General features: G+C 39.7%; 1 protein-coding gene across 3 annotated transcripts in view; it reads left to right on the forward strand.

The window, feature by feature from the left end:
- Positions 1-17,663, forward strand: part of ERC2 (ELKS/RAB6-interacting/CAST family member 2) — a 996,367-nt gene that overhangs the window by 449,703 nt on the left and 529,001 nt on the right. For all 3 annotated transcript variants that reach the window (XM_070360622.1, XM_070360624.1, XM_070360623.1), the window contains exons 8-9: positions 4,310-4,447; positions 12,987-13,127. In XM_070360622.1, the coding sequence (XP_070216723.1) occupies positions 4,310-4,447; positions 12,987-13,127 (279 nt within the window). The remainder of the gene's footprint in view (positions 1-4,309; positions 4,448-12,986; positions 13,128-17,663) is intronic.

Here is a 17,663-nt window from a genome sequence, read left to right on the forward strand (position 1 = left end):
TTTTCTCCACACCCTCTCCAGCATTTATTATTTGTAGACTTTTGGATCGCAGCCATTCTGACTGGTGTGAAATGGTACCTCATAGTGGTTTTGATTTGCATTTCTCTGATAATGAGTGATGTTGAGCATCTTTTCATGTGTTTGTTAGCCATCTGTATGTCTTTTTGGAGAAATGTCTATTTAGTTCTTTGGCCCATTTTTTGATTGGGTCGTTTATTTTTCTGGAGTTGAGCTGTAGGAGTTGCTTGTATATTTTTGAGACTAGTTGTTTGTCGGTTGCTTCATTTGCTATTATTTTCTCCCATTCTGAAGGCTGTCTTTTCACCTTGCTAATAGTTTCCTTTGATGTGCAGAAGCTTTTAAGGTTAATTAGGTCCCATTTGTTTATTTTTGCTTTTATTTCCAATATTCTGGGAGGTGGGTCATAGAGGATCCTGCTGTGATGTATGTCGGAGAGTGTTTTGCCTATGTTCTCCTCTAGGAGTTTTATAGTTTCTGGTCTTACGTTTAGATCTTTAATCCATTTTGAGTTTATTTTTGTGTATGGTGTTAGAAAGTGGTCCAGTTTCATTCTTTTACAAGTGGTTGACCAGATTTCCCAGCACCACTTGTTAAAGAGATTGTCTTTAATTCATTGTATATTCTTGCCTCCTTTGTCAAGATAAGGTGTCCATATGTGCATGGATTTATCTCTGGGCTTTCTATTTTATTCCATTGATCAATATTTCTGTCTTTGTGCCAGTACCATACTGTCTTGATAACTGTGGTTTTGTAGTAGAGCCTGAAGTCAGGTAGGTTGATTCCTCCAGTTCCATTCTTCTTTCTCAAGATTGCTTTGGCTATTCGGGGTTTTTGTATTTCCATACAAATTGTGAAATTATTTGTTCTAGCTCTGTGAAGAATACTGTTGGTAGCTTGATAGGGATTGCGTTGAATCTATAAATTGCTTTGGGTAGTATACTCATTTTCACTATATTGATTCTTCCAATCCATGAACATGGTATATTTCTCCATCTATTAGTGTCCTCTTTGATTTCTTTCACCAGTGTTTTATAGTTTTCTATATATAGGTCTTTAGTTTCTTTAGGTAGATATATTCCTAAGTATTTTATTCTTTCCGTTGCAATGGTGAATGGAATTGTTTCCTTAATTTCTCTTTCTGTTTTCTCATTATTAGTGTATAGGAACATACCTCAACATAATAAAAGCTATATATGACAAACCCACTGCAAACATTATCCTCAATGGTGAAAAATTGAAAGCATTTCCTCTAAAGTCAGGAACAAGACAAGGGTGCCCACTTTCACCATTACTATTCAACATAGTTTTGGAAGTTTTGGCCACAACAATCAGAGCAGAAAAAGAAATAAAAGGAATCCAAATTGGAAAAGAAGAAGTAAAACTCTCACTATTTGCAGATGACATGATCCTCTACATAGAAAACCCTAAAGAGTCCACCAGAAAATTACTAGAAATAATCAATGACTACAGTAAAGTTGCAGGATATAAAATCAACACACAATTAGTCCTTTTATAATAAAAAGTACAAACTTACTGTTCAAAACATATTCAAAGAATCATTCTGATATTTTGTAGTTGATCTTAAATATATTTTATTCTGTTCTATTCAAGAAAACCAAGCTGACAGATATAGGAAAGTATAAAGAAGAATTGCAAAATCAAATATACCAAATAATATTTTAATGAATTACATATATATTTCTATATTGGATTTTTTATTTTTACATACAAACATAATATGATTTTACATTATACTCTTTTTCCTCTTCAATCCTTTTCTACTTAGTTATCAATAGCATGCAAATATGATTTTAAATACTAGCATAATGGTTTAAATTTTTATATATAAATATAAACTGAAAATGACCCATAATCTCTCCATCCAGATAATGTTGATCGGCATTAAAAATGAATAAAACTTATATGGTTAGAAAGTTCAAGCAAAACACTACAAAAGTATAAGAAAAGGAGAAACAAAAGCTCACTTCCACCTTTTTGCACCCTAGACCCTTCCCCTAAAGTTAAACACAGTTAAAATTTCTTGTCATTTATTTTTCAGAAAAAAAATGTACTTTATAGTTGCATATATGTATCTATTTGTAGTTTTATTTCTTACTTACACAATAGGCTATATTCCCCACCCTAGTCTGTACTTTGTCTTTATTAAGAATCATTCTTGGCGATCTTTGTGCAACATTTTTAAAGTGGTGTATCCCTCGCTCTGTAAATATCTCCAGTTCCAGATCTGTTTTTCAGTCTTGTCTGTGAAATAATTGGCTCTTCTGCTGAGTTCTTAGATGTGGGATCCGTAGCTGTGTTGCTCCTGTGTCTCCAAGTCTCACCAGCCCACATTTCTCCAGCTCTTATCTCCTACCTGCATACTCCTCAGACCACTGACCTTCCATATCCTTAATCTCCCCAGTAATTGAGAAGGCCCCAGAGAGTCTCACACAGGCTTCCAACAGTCTTCTTTAACCTCTATTTGCAGCACCTGAAGCCCTTTGAAATCAGTGGTGCTGTTGCTCCAAGGCTGATGCCCTGAGAGAAAGTCTCTCCTTTATCCAGGGCGCTGTCTCCCACTGTCTTCCAGGCTGGAGAACTTAATCAGTTTGCTTGGAGCTGCCATAGATTTGCACACATATGTGGACACAGATGTGGATGTGAGTGTACTCAAAAATAACAACACAGTCTCTGAGAGTTAGTCCTCTCAGCTGCTGACTTCTATAGAGTGACTGTCATTCTGACATGTAACCACCCATGATTTTGCTCACTCATATATTTGCTTATGGTGTCCTGTAATCACATGAACACTTGTCTGGAATGGAGGGAGCCTTTGTTTTGACGGCAGATGATTATACCTTTTGAGTTCCTGTGTTTTCCATGGAGGGACAGCAAATTCTCACAGTGGTAGCTGAATAGGAACACAGTGCACTTTGATGAAGTAAAAGGTTAGTTATTTCATCTAAACCAGGTTGTCTGTCTCAAGGCAGAAAAACATTTTAAAAAAGTACATTGACAAAAAGGGGAAGAAGAAGAATAAGGAGAATAAAAAAAGGAGGGAGCAAAAAAAATGGGAAGAATTGGAAGGAGGAAAAATCCATCTCCATTAGCCCACGTCCATTTTAGCCATTTGAAAAATTATTCACATCTATCCTCAGATTGAGGGTCAGCAGGGTCATTATCTTTGCATTCAGAGCTTTTATAATGCTGCTATTGCCGCCACCTTCGCTGTCACTCTGCCGCCTCCTCATTATTGCTTCTACTCTGGTCATTATTTGTGTTGCCATTCCAGATTCATGCTACATGAATCAAGTAATCCCAAAATTTGTTTGAGTTGCATATTGTGAAACATGCATTTGGAATGATTTCCTGAGAAAGCCTGTGTGCAGAATACAAATATTTTGAATGGACTTATCTTAGAGTTGTACTGCTTTTTTTCCTTGTCATTTTAAAACCCTTAATATGAATAAATTGTTTGTACAGTGGGACTTTTTTTTTTAATTCTTAGATAAGAAATACATGGTTTGAAAGCAGAGAATAAAAACATGAATGATAATGTATGCAATGCCCAAGAGAAAGTCCTTGCTGTTGCTCCTGGGCAGGCGTTATAATCGGCTATTTGGTGTGTTTATTTCAGGCTGCAGATAGTGGAAAAAAGTGGCTGGTTGGTTGCCAGCACATGACTTACTTGCCAAATGGAGTGTTTAGTACTTGTTACATTTGATTTATATCATAAGTTCTTCCCATTAACAGTCTACTGGTGATAACCTACTTGGCTTTTCATGTGGTTACTTTGAAACAGCCACTTGACAGCATTTGGCATATCACACAAAGTCTAATGCTGAATAAAGGAGTGAGTGAATGACTACATAGGTTCTACCATATACTGATAGGGTGCTTGGTGCTCACCCAGTATGTGTCTGTTCATTGAATGAATTCTGCATATATGTTTCTCTGATTCACTGCACCAAGATTAGGTTTATGGACTCAAGACTTAAAGGGCTAGTGAAAGGGATAGAAATAGAAATAATAGTGCTTATATGTCTGAAGGCCTTGCATTTGCATGGAGGGAGATATTCTGCTCATCTCTATTGCTGTTTAAACACAAAGCTGAATTACATGTAAGAAAGACGGTCTTGTCAAAATGGCCTTGATTCTAAATAAAAGTGTAACCTCCTAATACCAACAAGTTCCATAATCTTGGGTCTTTTGTGTTTTCCCCCCCATAGATCCACTGTACTGGATATGTAATAAATTGTGTATTAAATATGGTGATTTTTACTTTCAGATTGAAAACTTACAAGAACAGCTTAGGGATAAAGACAAGCAACTGACCAATCTGAAAGACAGAGTGAAGTCCTTGCAGACTGATTCCAGTAACACAGACACTGCGCTGGCAACGCTCGAGGAGGCTTTGTCAGAGAAGGTGAGCTTGGACTAAACATTAGCTGTGGTATGGTTTAGGGAGATGTGGTTGGGAGGAAATGGCCCAAATGCATTTTAATGTGCTTGTTTTTCTCCATGTACTCACACCAACCCTAGTACCAGCCGGGCCTTCCCTTCCCATGCAATCTTCAGCAGTAGACTCAGCATGCTGAAGCCATTGGCATCTTTTTGAAATACATACTTGATCATTTCACCGTTGGCCCTGCTTAAAACCTCCACTAGCTTGCTGTTGTTTTTAGGATGATGGAAACTGAAATCTTTAACCTTGCCCTTAGGGTCCATCCCGTCATGTTCTCTGGCTCTCACCTGACTAGCCACTTCTCTGCCTGCCTCTTTACCTTCCTCCCTCCTTCCATCCCTTCCATTCATCTTTTCTTCCTCCTTTTCCAGCCTTATCCCCATCTCTCTTCTCTCATACTTTGTGCTCTAGCCATGCTGGCCTTCTAGATTCTTAAGTGCACCATTGTTTCCTCCTGCCTCAGACTCTCTGCACATGTTATTGTTGAGCCCAGAATGTTCTTTACTCCCTGCAGATTTAATTCATCTTCTTCTGAGAGCTGAGAAGCTGTATTGCACAGAGTCAAGATTGTGGATATTGGAGCCAGACTCGTAGGTTTCAAATCTTAGGTCTGACAGTTAATACTTTGGATAAGTTACTTAACCTCTCGCTTTCTCAGTTTCTTCATTTGAAAAAGAGGATAATAATACTACCTACTTTAGTGGATTACGTAGAGGAGAAAATGCATTAATATTTGGAAAGTGTTTAGGATAATAGGTATATATTAAGTTATAACTGTTATTATTATTATCAATCATTTCCTTGGGGAAGCCTCCTAGGTAAAATCCTCTATTATGTTTTCATGAATACCATGAATTTCCCAGAGCTCTTGTAACAATCTTAATTGTTCATTTTTCTGTTTTAATGTGATTAATTGGTTTTCTCTGCTAGACTCCAAGCCCGGGCATACCTGTGTATGTATGTTACTTGTGTGTGTTGGCTCACCTTCCCCCAGTGCCTAGTGCACTACCTGTGGGTGTTGATGGAGTGAGCCACCACCGTATGACAGGCACTTTTGTGGGCACCAGGGATCCAGCAGAGAAAAGAAGTGGTGAAAATCCTGGCTCTCATGGAGGATTCTAATGGGACTGAAGAGACACAGAAAATAAATAAGTAAAACATATGAAACTTCAGAAGGTAATACTTTCTATAGAAGAAAGCAAGGAGAGGGTTCAGGGAATGCTGGGGTGGAATGACCAGGTCAGGTCTTACTAAGAAGGGTGCATATAAGGAAAGACCTGAGGAAAATGAGGGATGAGCCATGAGCACTTCTGGAGGGAGAATGTACTGGAGGGAATCAAGAGCAGTGGGGAGCAGTGGATGGAGAGGGAGTATTCCTTGAAGGGCCTTGTGAGAAAGGATGAAAAACTTTGACTTTCACTCTGAAGCAGGTAGGAAGCCATTTGGATGTCTTAGTTCTGACTGATGTTTAAAAGAATTACTTTGACCAAAAGAATGAAGAAAATCAATTAGGCATATAGGTCATTGTGATGTTTGCTGCTGCTGCTGCTAAGTTGCTTCAGTCGTGTCCGACTCTGTGCGACCCCACAGATGGCAGCCTACCAGACTCCGCCGTCCCTGGGATTCTCCAGGCAAGAACACTGGAGTGGGTTGCCATTTCCTTCTCCAATGCATGAAAGTGAAAGTGAAGTTGCTCAGTAAGTGTCCGACTCTTCGTGACCCCATGGACTACAGCCTACCAGGCTCCTCCGTCCATGGGGTTTTCCAGGCAAGAGTACTGGAGTGGGTTGCCATTGCCTTCTCCATTCTGATGTTTACTGATTCCTAAAATGATTTCTAGTCCATTTCATTCTACCCAAGTTAGTTCATTCATTCTCTGGGCACTGTTGTACTCCTAGCCGCAGAGGGTGTGTAATGTGCTGGGCTGAGCACCAGTAGGCCTTGGAGTTGAATTTGCATGTTATATCCCCCATCACTTCCTAAGTGTCAAAGAATCAGTACCCAAGAGCAGATGACATAGAGTTTGCAAGGATTCTGAAGAAAGATAGCTTATTTTTGGTTGGACATATCATGAATCAGTGCAGTCTTTTAGTAGGTCCATGTTATTGACATAATTATTTTCAAACCCTGAAGCAAAGAAGTCTTAAGTTTTGAAGTCGTATGTAAGTAGACCCCATTATGCTGTTTTTCTGTGTCTTTCTCATCATTTCTTATTCGGTAGCACTTTGTAGCATTTCCCACAAATGCAAGAAGTAATGGGGTCTTTTTGTTGTTTGTTTTGTTTTGGATTTTGCACTGTAATAATAGCATTGTTTCCTACTATTTTCCCTGTTATCATAAACCTTGAGGTAATGAGGTCTAGTGGATAGTGGCCCAGGAGCCAGTCTCAGCTCTGCCACTAACTGGGTGACCTTGACAAATAACTCTCACTCCCTGGGCCTCAAATTGCCCATTTGTAGTATGGGGGAATTAGATTAAATATCCCACTGATTCTAGAAGTCGGTGAATCTTAAAAAAGTTTCATCTGACGTCTACATCAGAATCACCAGGAGATGTCTGTCAAAAGTATAATTATTAGGCCCCATGTATACCTCCTGAATCAGAGCCTCGAGTAGTCTGCACTTCATCACACTCTCTAGGTGACTGTGATGTACACCCTAGTCTAAGAATCACCACTCTATGCTAAAAATATAGACTGTAAAAAAGCAGCCAGATTTCAATGGCTATATAGTCTTAGTGTTCCTATTAAAATTGTAAGATTACAACTTTAAATTATAAAAGATGAGATTTTATTTGGAAAAATAAGAATAAGATGATTTTTCAGGGAAAAATATTCTTTTTAAAATTTTCAAGAATTTAGTATCAAAACTTTCTAGTAGTAATTTTGTTTATAAAATATGAATGGAAGAATGTTGTTTCAAAAACTATGAATGATTATGTATCCCTTCTGCAGTCTTTCAGTGACATGATGTCAGTCCATTTGTACTCTTGATTTCTTTCTCCAAATATACAGAAATAAGCTTATACCATATTCTTTTCCATATCATGTATTCTTGGCAGGATTTTATCCTTTTTCTCCCTACTGAGATTTGATTTATTCTAGTTTAAGTCCCCAAACAATTCTTGAATCTGAAACTACTCCTTTTACTTAAACGCACTTCCTCTGAGATTTAAGGAAGGCCAAGGAAGGAAATCTGGGGGTCTATGGGAGTCTGGCCCTCTCGAACTGTCCCCACTACTTGATAATTGCATCACATGGGGCAAATCTGTTCTCCTCTCAGTACCTCATCTTCAAAACATACATTTAAACTAGCTGACCTGTGAATTCCACTATCTTTTGGAATTACCTTGACAATAATTATTCAGTTTGCTCATCCACAGTCTCAGGCATGTGAAATCTGTACTGAACTGTACATGAGGAGTTGAGAACTTAGATGCCATGTAGGGTCGGGCAGGGAGCAAAAATGAGGGAAGTGGGTTTGGTGTTAAGCAGTTGGGACTGCTAGTGACTATGACAAGCTGGAGCATCTTTGACTTACCTCAAAATGTTCAAGTTCAGATTTTAAAATATGATGCTCAAGTTGAACACAATAGCTCTGTGGGGCAGCTTTGGTCAGTGAGCTACTGGTTTCCAAACCCTATGCGCATCTAACTTTCAGCCTTTCACCTGATGAAGAATAAATGCAAACGCAGAGGGAATTTTCAAAAGGTGCCAAAAATCAGAACATCGTGTATTTGAAAAACAGACAAAACAATCTGATAGGAATTGGCAAATTTCCCTGTCAGGGGATAAAGAATAGTAGATTTATTTTTAAGTGTTTATATTCCAGTAGATATCAAACTTCTATATGTATCCAAAATAATCTTGTCACCTAGAGCAGGGGTCCCCAACCTCTGGGATCTCATGCCTGATGATCTGAGGTGAAGCTGATATAATAATAATAGAAATAAAGTGCACAGTAAATGTGATGAGCTTGAATCATCCTGAAACCATCGCCCCCACCCCTGCCTCAGTACGGGGAAAAATTGTCAAAAATGTTGGGGACCACTAATCAAGAAAACTTCTTAAAGTATAGTTCTCTGGGTCCCATATCCTAGTGATTCTGATTCTGTGCTCTGCTGTGGGGCCCAGGAATCTTTGATTTAACAAGGATGACCAATGTTTCTGATGCAAATGTTTGGAAGGCCATACTTTGAGAAACAGTAAATCCATGCTCTTTCATTTTAAAGATGGGAATTGGGTCCAGTGAGGTGAAATGACATGCCTAGAAATGAAAACCTGGGACCTGTGCAGCACTGTTCTATTCTGGTCCAGTGTCTGTTCTGGGCCCTGGGTAGACATCATTAATCAACTGTGACACCAGTTAACTTCTCAATGCAGCACTCTGGGAAACCACTTGTACCCTAGGCTGGCCCTTGGTTGGGACTTAGTTGCCCCCCCACCCCCCCGGGTTATGTCAAGACTGCTCAGCTCATGGGTGATGGAATGGGGCTAAACTCAAATGTTCTGGTCTTTGTGTTTGACAGTACAATCTCTTTCACTGACCTTTCCCTCACAAGTTCCATTTTTATCCACATATAAATTAACAGATCCTCTACAACAAGACATGGTGCAAAAAAAGAAAACGATTAATTAGAAATTGTAGACTTACAAGAATATTTAATTATTTGCTGTCTTTTGGCTGATGAATAGAACCCATTAGGTACTAGTCACCTTTTCACTTGGATTATTATTATTTCATCCCAGGGAATGTATTATTCCTTTTAATTTCCCAGAAGTTATTCAGATATGCAGAATGTGTAAAAAAAATAAAATAAAATAATGCCCTTTAGTGAGTTAAGACTGAGTATGACTTAGCTCCAGGACTGACACACAGAAGCTCATGGAGCCCCCAGTATTTATAAAGCCACATGGCAGATAAGCAGTTGAGACAGCCAGATACCAGAGCTGGAGGCCACTGCCATGCAGTTCCCATCTAGTGATAAAGTGCAAGTAGATTAGACCTGTGCACAGCCAGATGGGTGCACAAGGAGCACTTGCCAATGCAAATAAGACTAAAACAAGAACACATTGTTGGGATTTCTGCAAGTTAGCTGTTAATCAAGTAGATCATGGCATATTAGGGCCTTTTAACACATGTTTTTGACATCTGGCCCTGTGCGGCTGATGGTTAAATTAGTTTTGTGATTGACGGAGAAATATTTTGTAGTATTGAATCATCAATAACACTTAAAAACATTACACTGCTTGCTGATTTGCTTTGTCATCAATGCCCAGTCAATAGTACAAGTGCTTAGAGCAGATCAACCTCATTTCCAAGTGACTCTGACACCTTCTGGATGTTAACATGCATACTTAATTTTATTTCCCTTCTTTTGAAGACAGGATCGCCCCTAATTTGAATTCATGTTCCTTCCCTCAGCCTTTTTAATTGCCTGTTGTATGCCAGGCAATTTGCTCAGGCCTGAGTTAAGAGAATCGTAAGATTTGAGTGTTGCCCTTTGGAAAGCTAGGCTGAGAGAGTGATTATGCAATAAGCCTGTCTAGTGGGAATAAATGCCACGTGTTCTGGCCAGAGTGATCCCTGGGAAAGTTTCTAAATAATGAGTTGATGTGGCCAGTTTGGTCAGGGCCTCCCTGGTGACTCAGTCAGTAAAGAAGACCCAGGTTTGGTCCCTGGGTTGGGAAGATCCCCTGGAGAAGGAAATGGCAACTCACTCCAGTATTCTTGCCTGGGAAATCCCATGGACAGAGGAGCCTGGTGGGCCACAGTCCTTGAAGTTACATGTGTTGGATAGGACTTAATGACTATGCCACCACCACATGGTCAGTTTGGGGCTTTAAAAATGTCACTCCGACACTATGGGGTGTAAGTGACAGGACGGAGGGCTTCTGCTCACTGGGTGACCAGTTGTGAGGCTTTGGCAGTAGGTGCAGGCCAAAGGCAGTGTGGGCTCAATTGCTGAAATTGTTAAAAGTCCTTGAGAGATTTACTGTGTGCTGAGGCCACTTCCTCCTTCTGTTGATCACATAGTCATTGACCCCCCCCATAGCACAGATGAGTAAAATAGGATAGTAATGAAATCAAGAAGAAACAAATACAATTAATAGAATAATTTTTGCCATTTCAACCCACACTGTTGTAATAATATATTTCATTTTAAGGTATTTTTATATAATTAAAAACAACAGGGGGATTTTTCCCCCCCTTGAAAGCATTAGACATATAAATCATTGTCCTTGGGTTAGAACAGTAGCTTCCCTGTGCCGTGCTGTGCTGTGCTTAGTCACTCAGTCGTGTCCAACTCTTTGTGACACTATGGACTATAGCCCACCAGGCCCCTCTGTCCATGGGGATTCTCCAGGCAAGAATACTGGAGTGGGTTATCATTCCCTCCTCCAGGGGATCTTCCCAATCCAGGGATCGAACCCAGGTCTCCCGCATTGTAGGCAGATTCTTTACCATCTCAGCCACCTGGGAAGCCTAAGTACTTCCCTGGGGGATCTTAAATCATAGGCCAGGTGTTCAAACTAACTTCCCTCTACATTAAACACTGTATTTTTAAAAGCTGTGTATTTTATAATTATAGTTGTCTTGAGTATCAGGCTTTGTCTTGTACTGTATACTTATAAGAATATAAATAACAATATTCTTTTTTTTAAATTTAATGTTAGTTTTTGGCTGTGCTGTGTCTTCATTGCTGCACGTGGGCTTTCTCTAGTTGCAGCGAGTGGAGACTACTTTAGTTGCAATGCACATGCTTCTCACTGTGGTGGCTTCTCTTGTTGCAGAGCATGGGTTCTAGGGTGAGTGGGCTTCAGGAGTTGTGGTACATGGACTTAGTTGCCTCACAGCACTTGGGAGCTTTCTGGATCAGGGATCAAACCTGTGTCCCCTGCCTTGGCAGGCAGATCCTTAACCACTGGACCACCAGGGAATTTCAGAATATGAAAGACAATATTCTTTTTTTTTTTTTTTTTTTAACATTTTTAACATTTTTTATTTGTATTTAATTTTTGTTAGTTTGATTAATATGTGTCTCAGTGTGTTCCTTTTTAAATTTTTTTATTTTATTATAAATTTATTGGAGGCTAATTGCTTTACAATATTGTATTGGTTTTGCCATACAGCAACATGAATCCGCCACGGGTATACACGTGTTCCCCATCCTGAACCCCCTCCCTCCTCTCTCCTCATACCATCCCTCTGGGTCATCCCAGTGCACCTAAGAATCATTTTTGCACCAAAATTTTTTAACATGACCATCTAGAAGAAAATCCAAATAGGTGTTGTATAATTTGACACACGTTTCAGAAATCGAACTCAAATTTTACCTGAGCAGAATTTTCCTTAAAAAAAAAAAAAAGTTCTTATTTTGATATCAGCAAGATTTCATCCGTTTGTAAAATGTATCTACCAGAGTAATGTTTTTATTTAGACATAAAACTCAAGGGCAGTCAGGTACTCACATCTCCTTGAATGACTTGTGTTTGTGGCAGTGTGTTCCCTTGGCCGTGGCTAAGACTCAGACAGCCCTGGGTATCAGGGTGGGCCCTCTGTTTCTGATGGATGAGTCAACTGGCCTTTGTAAGCCTGGCTTTCCTCCCCACTGTCTGTTACCAGTAGTCCTAGTTCAGATTGTACAGGTGTGATGAGGACTAGGTGAGAAGGTATCACAGTGCCTAGCAGTAGTGACCTCTTAGTAAAGAAAACTTCTGTTTGAATTTTGCTCAGATTCTAACAGTGTTTTCTTTTCTTTTCTTTTTTTTCCTTTTGAGAGTTGTGAGTTAAGTATTATTTGCAGCAAAATGAGGACTGTAGTCCAGGAAATAGTGCCTCAGATAGCTCTGAGAAACTAGCAATGTTTTTGAGTCTCTACTGATGGCCAAGAAATCGTTGAAAAAAACATGGAAGTAAATAAACGCCTCCAGATACATTGGAAAATCACTTACATAATGAACTTAATACTTATTTTATATCAAGTTCTCACTGTGAGTTCAGCCTTATGTCCTTGAGGGTCTAGGTCCTGCCTCTCTCTGATCCTCTTTCTCATAAAAAGAGTCTTCAGAAATCAAGGAAGGTTATTTGACATCAGATGGGAAAGCCAAGCAAAGAGGGTTGATCCAAGAGTTTGGTTCTGTGTCTTCCCCTTCCTCATACAAGGCTTTGGGTTTTGGTGCCTGAACCTCATTCTTCTGGAATTGCTCTTGGAAATCCCTGGTACCACCATGAACTTGAGCATTGAGGTCCATGACAACCCTGTGGTACTAACTTTGATTAACAAGCTGAAAGCTGTGGTTGACTGTCTTTCCCAAATACTGTTATGTACAACCTCTCTTCACAAACCCAATTTTGAATACCTTGTGTATGTTGAGTCCAGTACACATAGGAGCACTTCTTATGTGTATTGCTTCTTATTTCATTCTGTAGCATGCCTTGGCACACACACTGATAGATTCTCACTTTTTTTTTTCTTTAATTGGGCAATTGCCTCACAGGAAAGAATAATTGAGCGTTTGAAAGAACAAAGGGAGAGAGATGATCGGGAAAGACTAGAAGAGATAGAATCATTCCGAAAAGAGAACAAAGACCTGAAAGAGAAGGTCAATGCTTTACAAGCTGAGCTGACGGAAAAAGAGGTGAGTCTGGAGAAACAAGTGCACCACACGAGTAGTCCTCATCAACCCGCATCCATGTAGCTGAGGCAGACTAGAGACTTAGTTTGAGGGACTGTGTGAAGACTTGGGGGATCTAGTTACCTTTGCTTTATAAAGCTCTCTGAATTTACAGAACAGTATTCACTGTGACTCTCTTTATCTGGTGATGCTCTGTGCATATCTTCTGTACTGTAATAACCACATATCATGTAATCCCTTGGAAGTTTTCTTGCTGTCTTGCCATGTTTATATGGCTTGAAGGATCTCATGATCTCTTGTTTGAGATAACAAGAACAACAAAAGCACTGACAATAATAACAATAGCTCCAATTTACTGAGGGCCTGTTAGGTATTAATCCTTGTGTTGGGTGCTATGCATTCATCTACAATTCTGAAATGAATCAGTCGATACCCCCAGGTTAGGAGATGTGGTACCATGCTGGGCCCATAGGAAAAGGTTTTGGCTGCTCAGTCTGAAACAGTGTTTTAATGCTAGTGCAAACATGGATACAGAATACAAATCTCATCTGCATTTATAATGTAAAACAACCTGCTTTAAAGAAATTTCTTGTGTGGTGGTTATTAAAAGTATCCATGTACTGAGGAATACCTATAACCCCTTCAGTTTACTTAGCAGTGCTTTGGTGAAGTGTGAGAAGCAGTAATGTGCACATTCTTTTCTTCAGTCTCCAAAACCCTGAGATACATGCCGTAGTCCACAATTGGACACTTCATTTTGTTTGCAGAACATGTTTGTCTCCTTTATGACACATTTGTTCTTTTGCCCTGTTGGATTGTATCCCAGCATAGTTGCTAATTTCCCAGCTCCAGAGTGTCACTTCAGCCCTTGGATTTTGGTAATTTTAAACCTGATGCAAAGTCAAGTGGGCCTTAGGCAGCATTACCATGAACAAAGCTAGTGGAGGTGATGGAATTCTAGTTGAGCTATTTCAAATCCTAAAATATGATGCTGTGAAAAGTGCTGCACTCAATATGCCAGCAAATTTGGAAAACTTGGCAGTGGCCATAGGAACAGAAAAGGTCAGTTTTCATTCCAATCCCAAAGAAAGGCAATGCCAAAGAATGCTCAAACTACCGCACAATTGAACTCATCTCACATGCTACAAAGTAGTGCTTAAAATTCTCCAAGACAGGCTTCAACAGTACATGAACTGTGAACTTCCACATGTTCAAGCTGGACTTAGAAAAGGCAGAGGAACCAGAGATCAAATTGCCAACATCAACTGGATCATCGAAAAGCAAGAGAATTCCAGAAAAACATCTACTGCTGCTTTATTGACTATGCCAAAGCCTTTGACCGTGTAGATCAGGACAAACTGTGGAAAATTCTTCAAGAGATGGGAATACCAGACCACCTGACCTGCCTCCTGAGAAATCTGTATGCAGGTCAAGAAGTAACAGAACAGGACATGAAACAGCAGACTGGTTCTAAATTGGAAAAGGAATATGTCAAGGCTGTATCTTGTCACCCTGCTTATTTAACTTATATACAGAGTACATCATGTGAATGCTGGGCTGGATGAAGCACAAGCTGGAATCAAGATTGCCAGAAGAAATATCAATAACCTCAGATATGAGGATGACACCACCCTTCTGGCAGAAAGCAAAGAAGAACTAAAGAGCCTCTTGATGAAAGTAAAAGAGGAGAGTGAAAAAGTTGCCTTAAAACTCAACATTCAGAAAACTAAGATCATGGCATCTGGTCCCATCACTTCATGGCAAATAGATACGAAAACAATGGAAACAGTGACAGACTTTATTTTTGGGGGTTCCAAAATCACTGTAGATGGTGACTGCAGCCATGAAATTAAAAGACGCTTGTTCCTTGGAAAAAAAGCTATGACCAACCCATACAGCATGTTAAAAAGCAGAGACATTACTTTGCCAACAAAGGTCCATCTAGTCAAAGATATGGTTTTTCCAGTAGTCATGTGTGGATGTGAGAGTTGGACTGTTAAGAAAGCTGACCGCCGAAGAATTGATGCTTTTGAACTGTGGTGTTGGAGAAGACTCTTGAGAGTCCCTTGTACTACAAGGAGATCCAACCAGTCCACCCTAAAGGAAATCAGTCCTGAATATTCATTGGAAAGACTGATGCTAAATCTGAAACTCTTATACTTCCGCCATCTGATGCAAAGAACTGACTCATTTGAAAAGACCCTGGTGCTGAGAAAGATTGAAGGCAGGAGGAGAAGGGGATGGCAGAGGATGAAGGTTGGATGGTATCACCAACTCGATGGACATAAGTTTGAGTAAGCTTCAGGAGTTGGTGATGGACAGGGAAGCCTGGCATTCTGCAGTCCATGGGGTTGCAAAGAGTCAGACATGACTAAGTGACTGAACTGACCTGAAACAGATTAAAGTACTGTAATTAAAGTAAAGTAAATTAAGAGTCCAAGAAGGAAAGAATTGATCTGTAACAGGAATTTAGTGGAAGCTTAGCAGCAAAATTTATGTTCTCTAAAATTTAAGTTCACTAGTTTTTAGAGAAGAGGTTATTTCTTTGATAAGATTATCATTTTTTGATATATAAAGAATATATAAAGCTGCAGAGTCTATAGTTCCTATAGTTAGTATGAAAGAAAAGTCACTGACGCTTCTGTCTCATCTACAGCTTTCTTCACGGATTCCAAATGTTATTCCTGTGTTTGCACCCTAAAAGCAATATGTATATTTATATGTGCTTCTAATTGAAAAGAGATTTTGATGACTTGGTAGAGTGTAAACTTTAAATGAAAATAATTTTGTAAACACTGGTTACATTGTATGAATTTCAGACAGGCACTTCTGCACACATTTATTGTTCCTGTATAATAATGTGCCTGCCACTGGGCTCAGTATGTCAGTCAAGCTTCCATCAGAAAAACAGAGCTGCATTAAGAAGTTTAATCATATTAAGAAATTTATTGCAAGGAATTGACTTACATAGTTATGGGGGCTGGCTAAGGAAGTCCAAAATTCACACAGAATTCACACAGAAGGCAGGATGGGCTAGAAACTCTCAGACAGAAGCTAATGCTTCTGTCCATAGGAGGAGTTTCTTCTGCCTGAAGGAAACCTCCTTCTGCTTCTAATAACTTTCAGCTGATAGGATCAGGCCCACCCAGATTATGAAGAATAATATTCTTTACTTAAAGTGAACTCATTGTAGATGTTAGTAACATCTTCAAAATATCTCTATAATAACACTTAGATTACTGTTTGATTGAGTAACTGGAGACTGTGGCTAACTAGCTAAGTTGACACATAGAGCTATTAAAATTTAAATTTTATATTGGCAATTTAAAATTTAAATTTTAAATTTAAATGGCAATTTAAAATTTATAAAGGCAAGCAATTTTTATTAGCAAGGAGCTTATCATTTAGTTAGGGTGATCATAGTTTTCACTGTGTCAAAGTATGTGGATTATACTGTGCTTAATTGCTCAGTCGTGTCCAACTCTTTGTAACCACATCGACTGTAGCCCACAAGGTTCCTCTGTCCAAGGGACTGTCCAGGCAAGAATACTGGAGTGGGTTGCCATGCCCTCCTCCAGGGGATCTTCCCAATCCAGGGATCGAACCCAGGTAGATTCTTTACCATCTGAGCCACTAGGGTTATAAGATCCTTTATTATTTCTGTGGAAGTTACATGAAAACACCATTGAAATTGGAGTTGGAAACCTGGGCTTGAGATGTATGTGAAGCTCGCTCAGTCGTGTCCAACTTTTTGCGACCCCATGGACTGTAGCCTACCATGCTCCTCCGTCCGTGGGATTCTCCAGGCAGGAATACTGGAGTGGGTTGCCATTTCCTTCTCCAGGAGATCTTCTAACCCAGAGATCGAACCCAGGTCTCCCGCATTGCAGGCAGACACTTTACTATCTGAGCCACCAGGGTTATAAGATCCTTTATTATTTCTGTGGAAGTTACATGAAAACACCATTGAAATTGGAGTTGGAAACCTGGGCTTGAGATGTATGTGAAGCTCGCTCAGTCGTGTCCAATTTTTTGCGACCCCATGGACCGTAGCCTACCATGCTCCTCCGTCCGTGGGATTCTCCAGGCAAGAATACTGGAGTGGGTTGCCATTTCCTTCTCCAGGAGATCTTCTAACTCAAGAGATCGAACCCAGGTCTCCCACATTGCAGGCAGACGCTTTACTATCTGAGCCACCAGGGTTATAAGATCCTTTATTATTTCTGTGGAAGTTACATGAAAACACCATTGAAATTGGAGTTGGAAACCTGGGCTTGAGATATATGTGAAGCTTGCTCAGTCATGTCCAACTTTTTGCGACCCCATGGACTGTAGCCTACCATGCTCCTCCGTCCGTGGGATTCTCCAGGCAAGAATACTGGAGTGGGTTGCCATTTCCTTCTCCAGGAGATCTTCTAACCCAGAGATTGAACCCAGGTCTCCCGCATTGCAGGCAGACGCTTTACTATCTGAGCCACCAGGGTTATAAGATCCTTTATTATTTCTGTGGAAGTTACATGAAAACACCATTGAAATTGG

Source organism: Bos mutus, chromosome 22 (assembly GCF_027580195.1).
Source record: "Bos mutus isolate GX-2022 chromosome 22, NWIPB_WYAK_1.1, whole genome shotgun sequence".
Lineage (NCBI taxonomy): Eukaryota > Metazoa > Chordata > Mammalia > Artiodactyla > Bovidae > Bos > Bos mutus.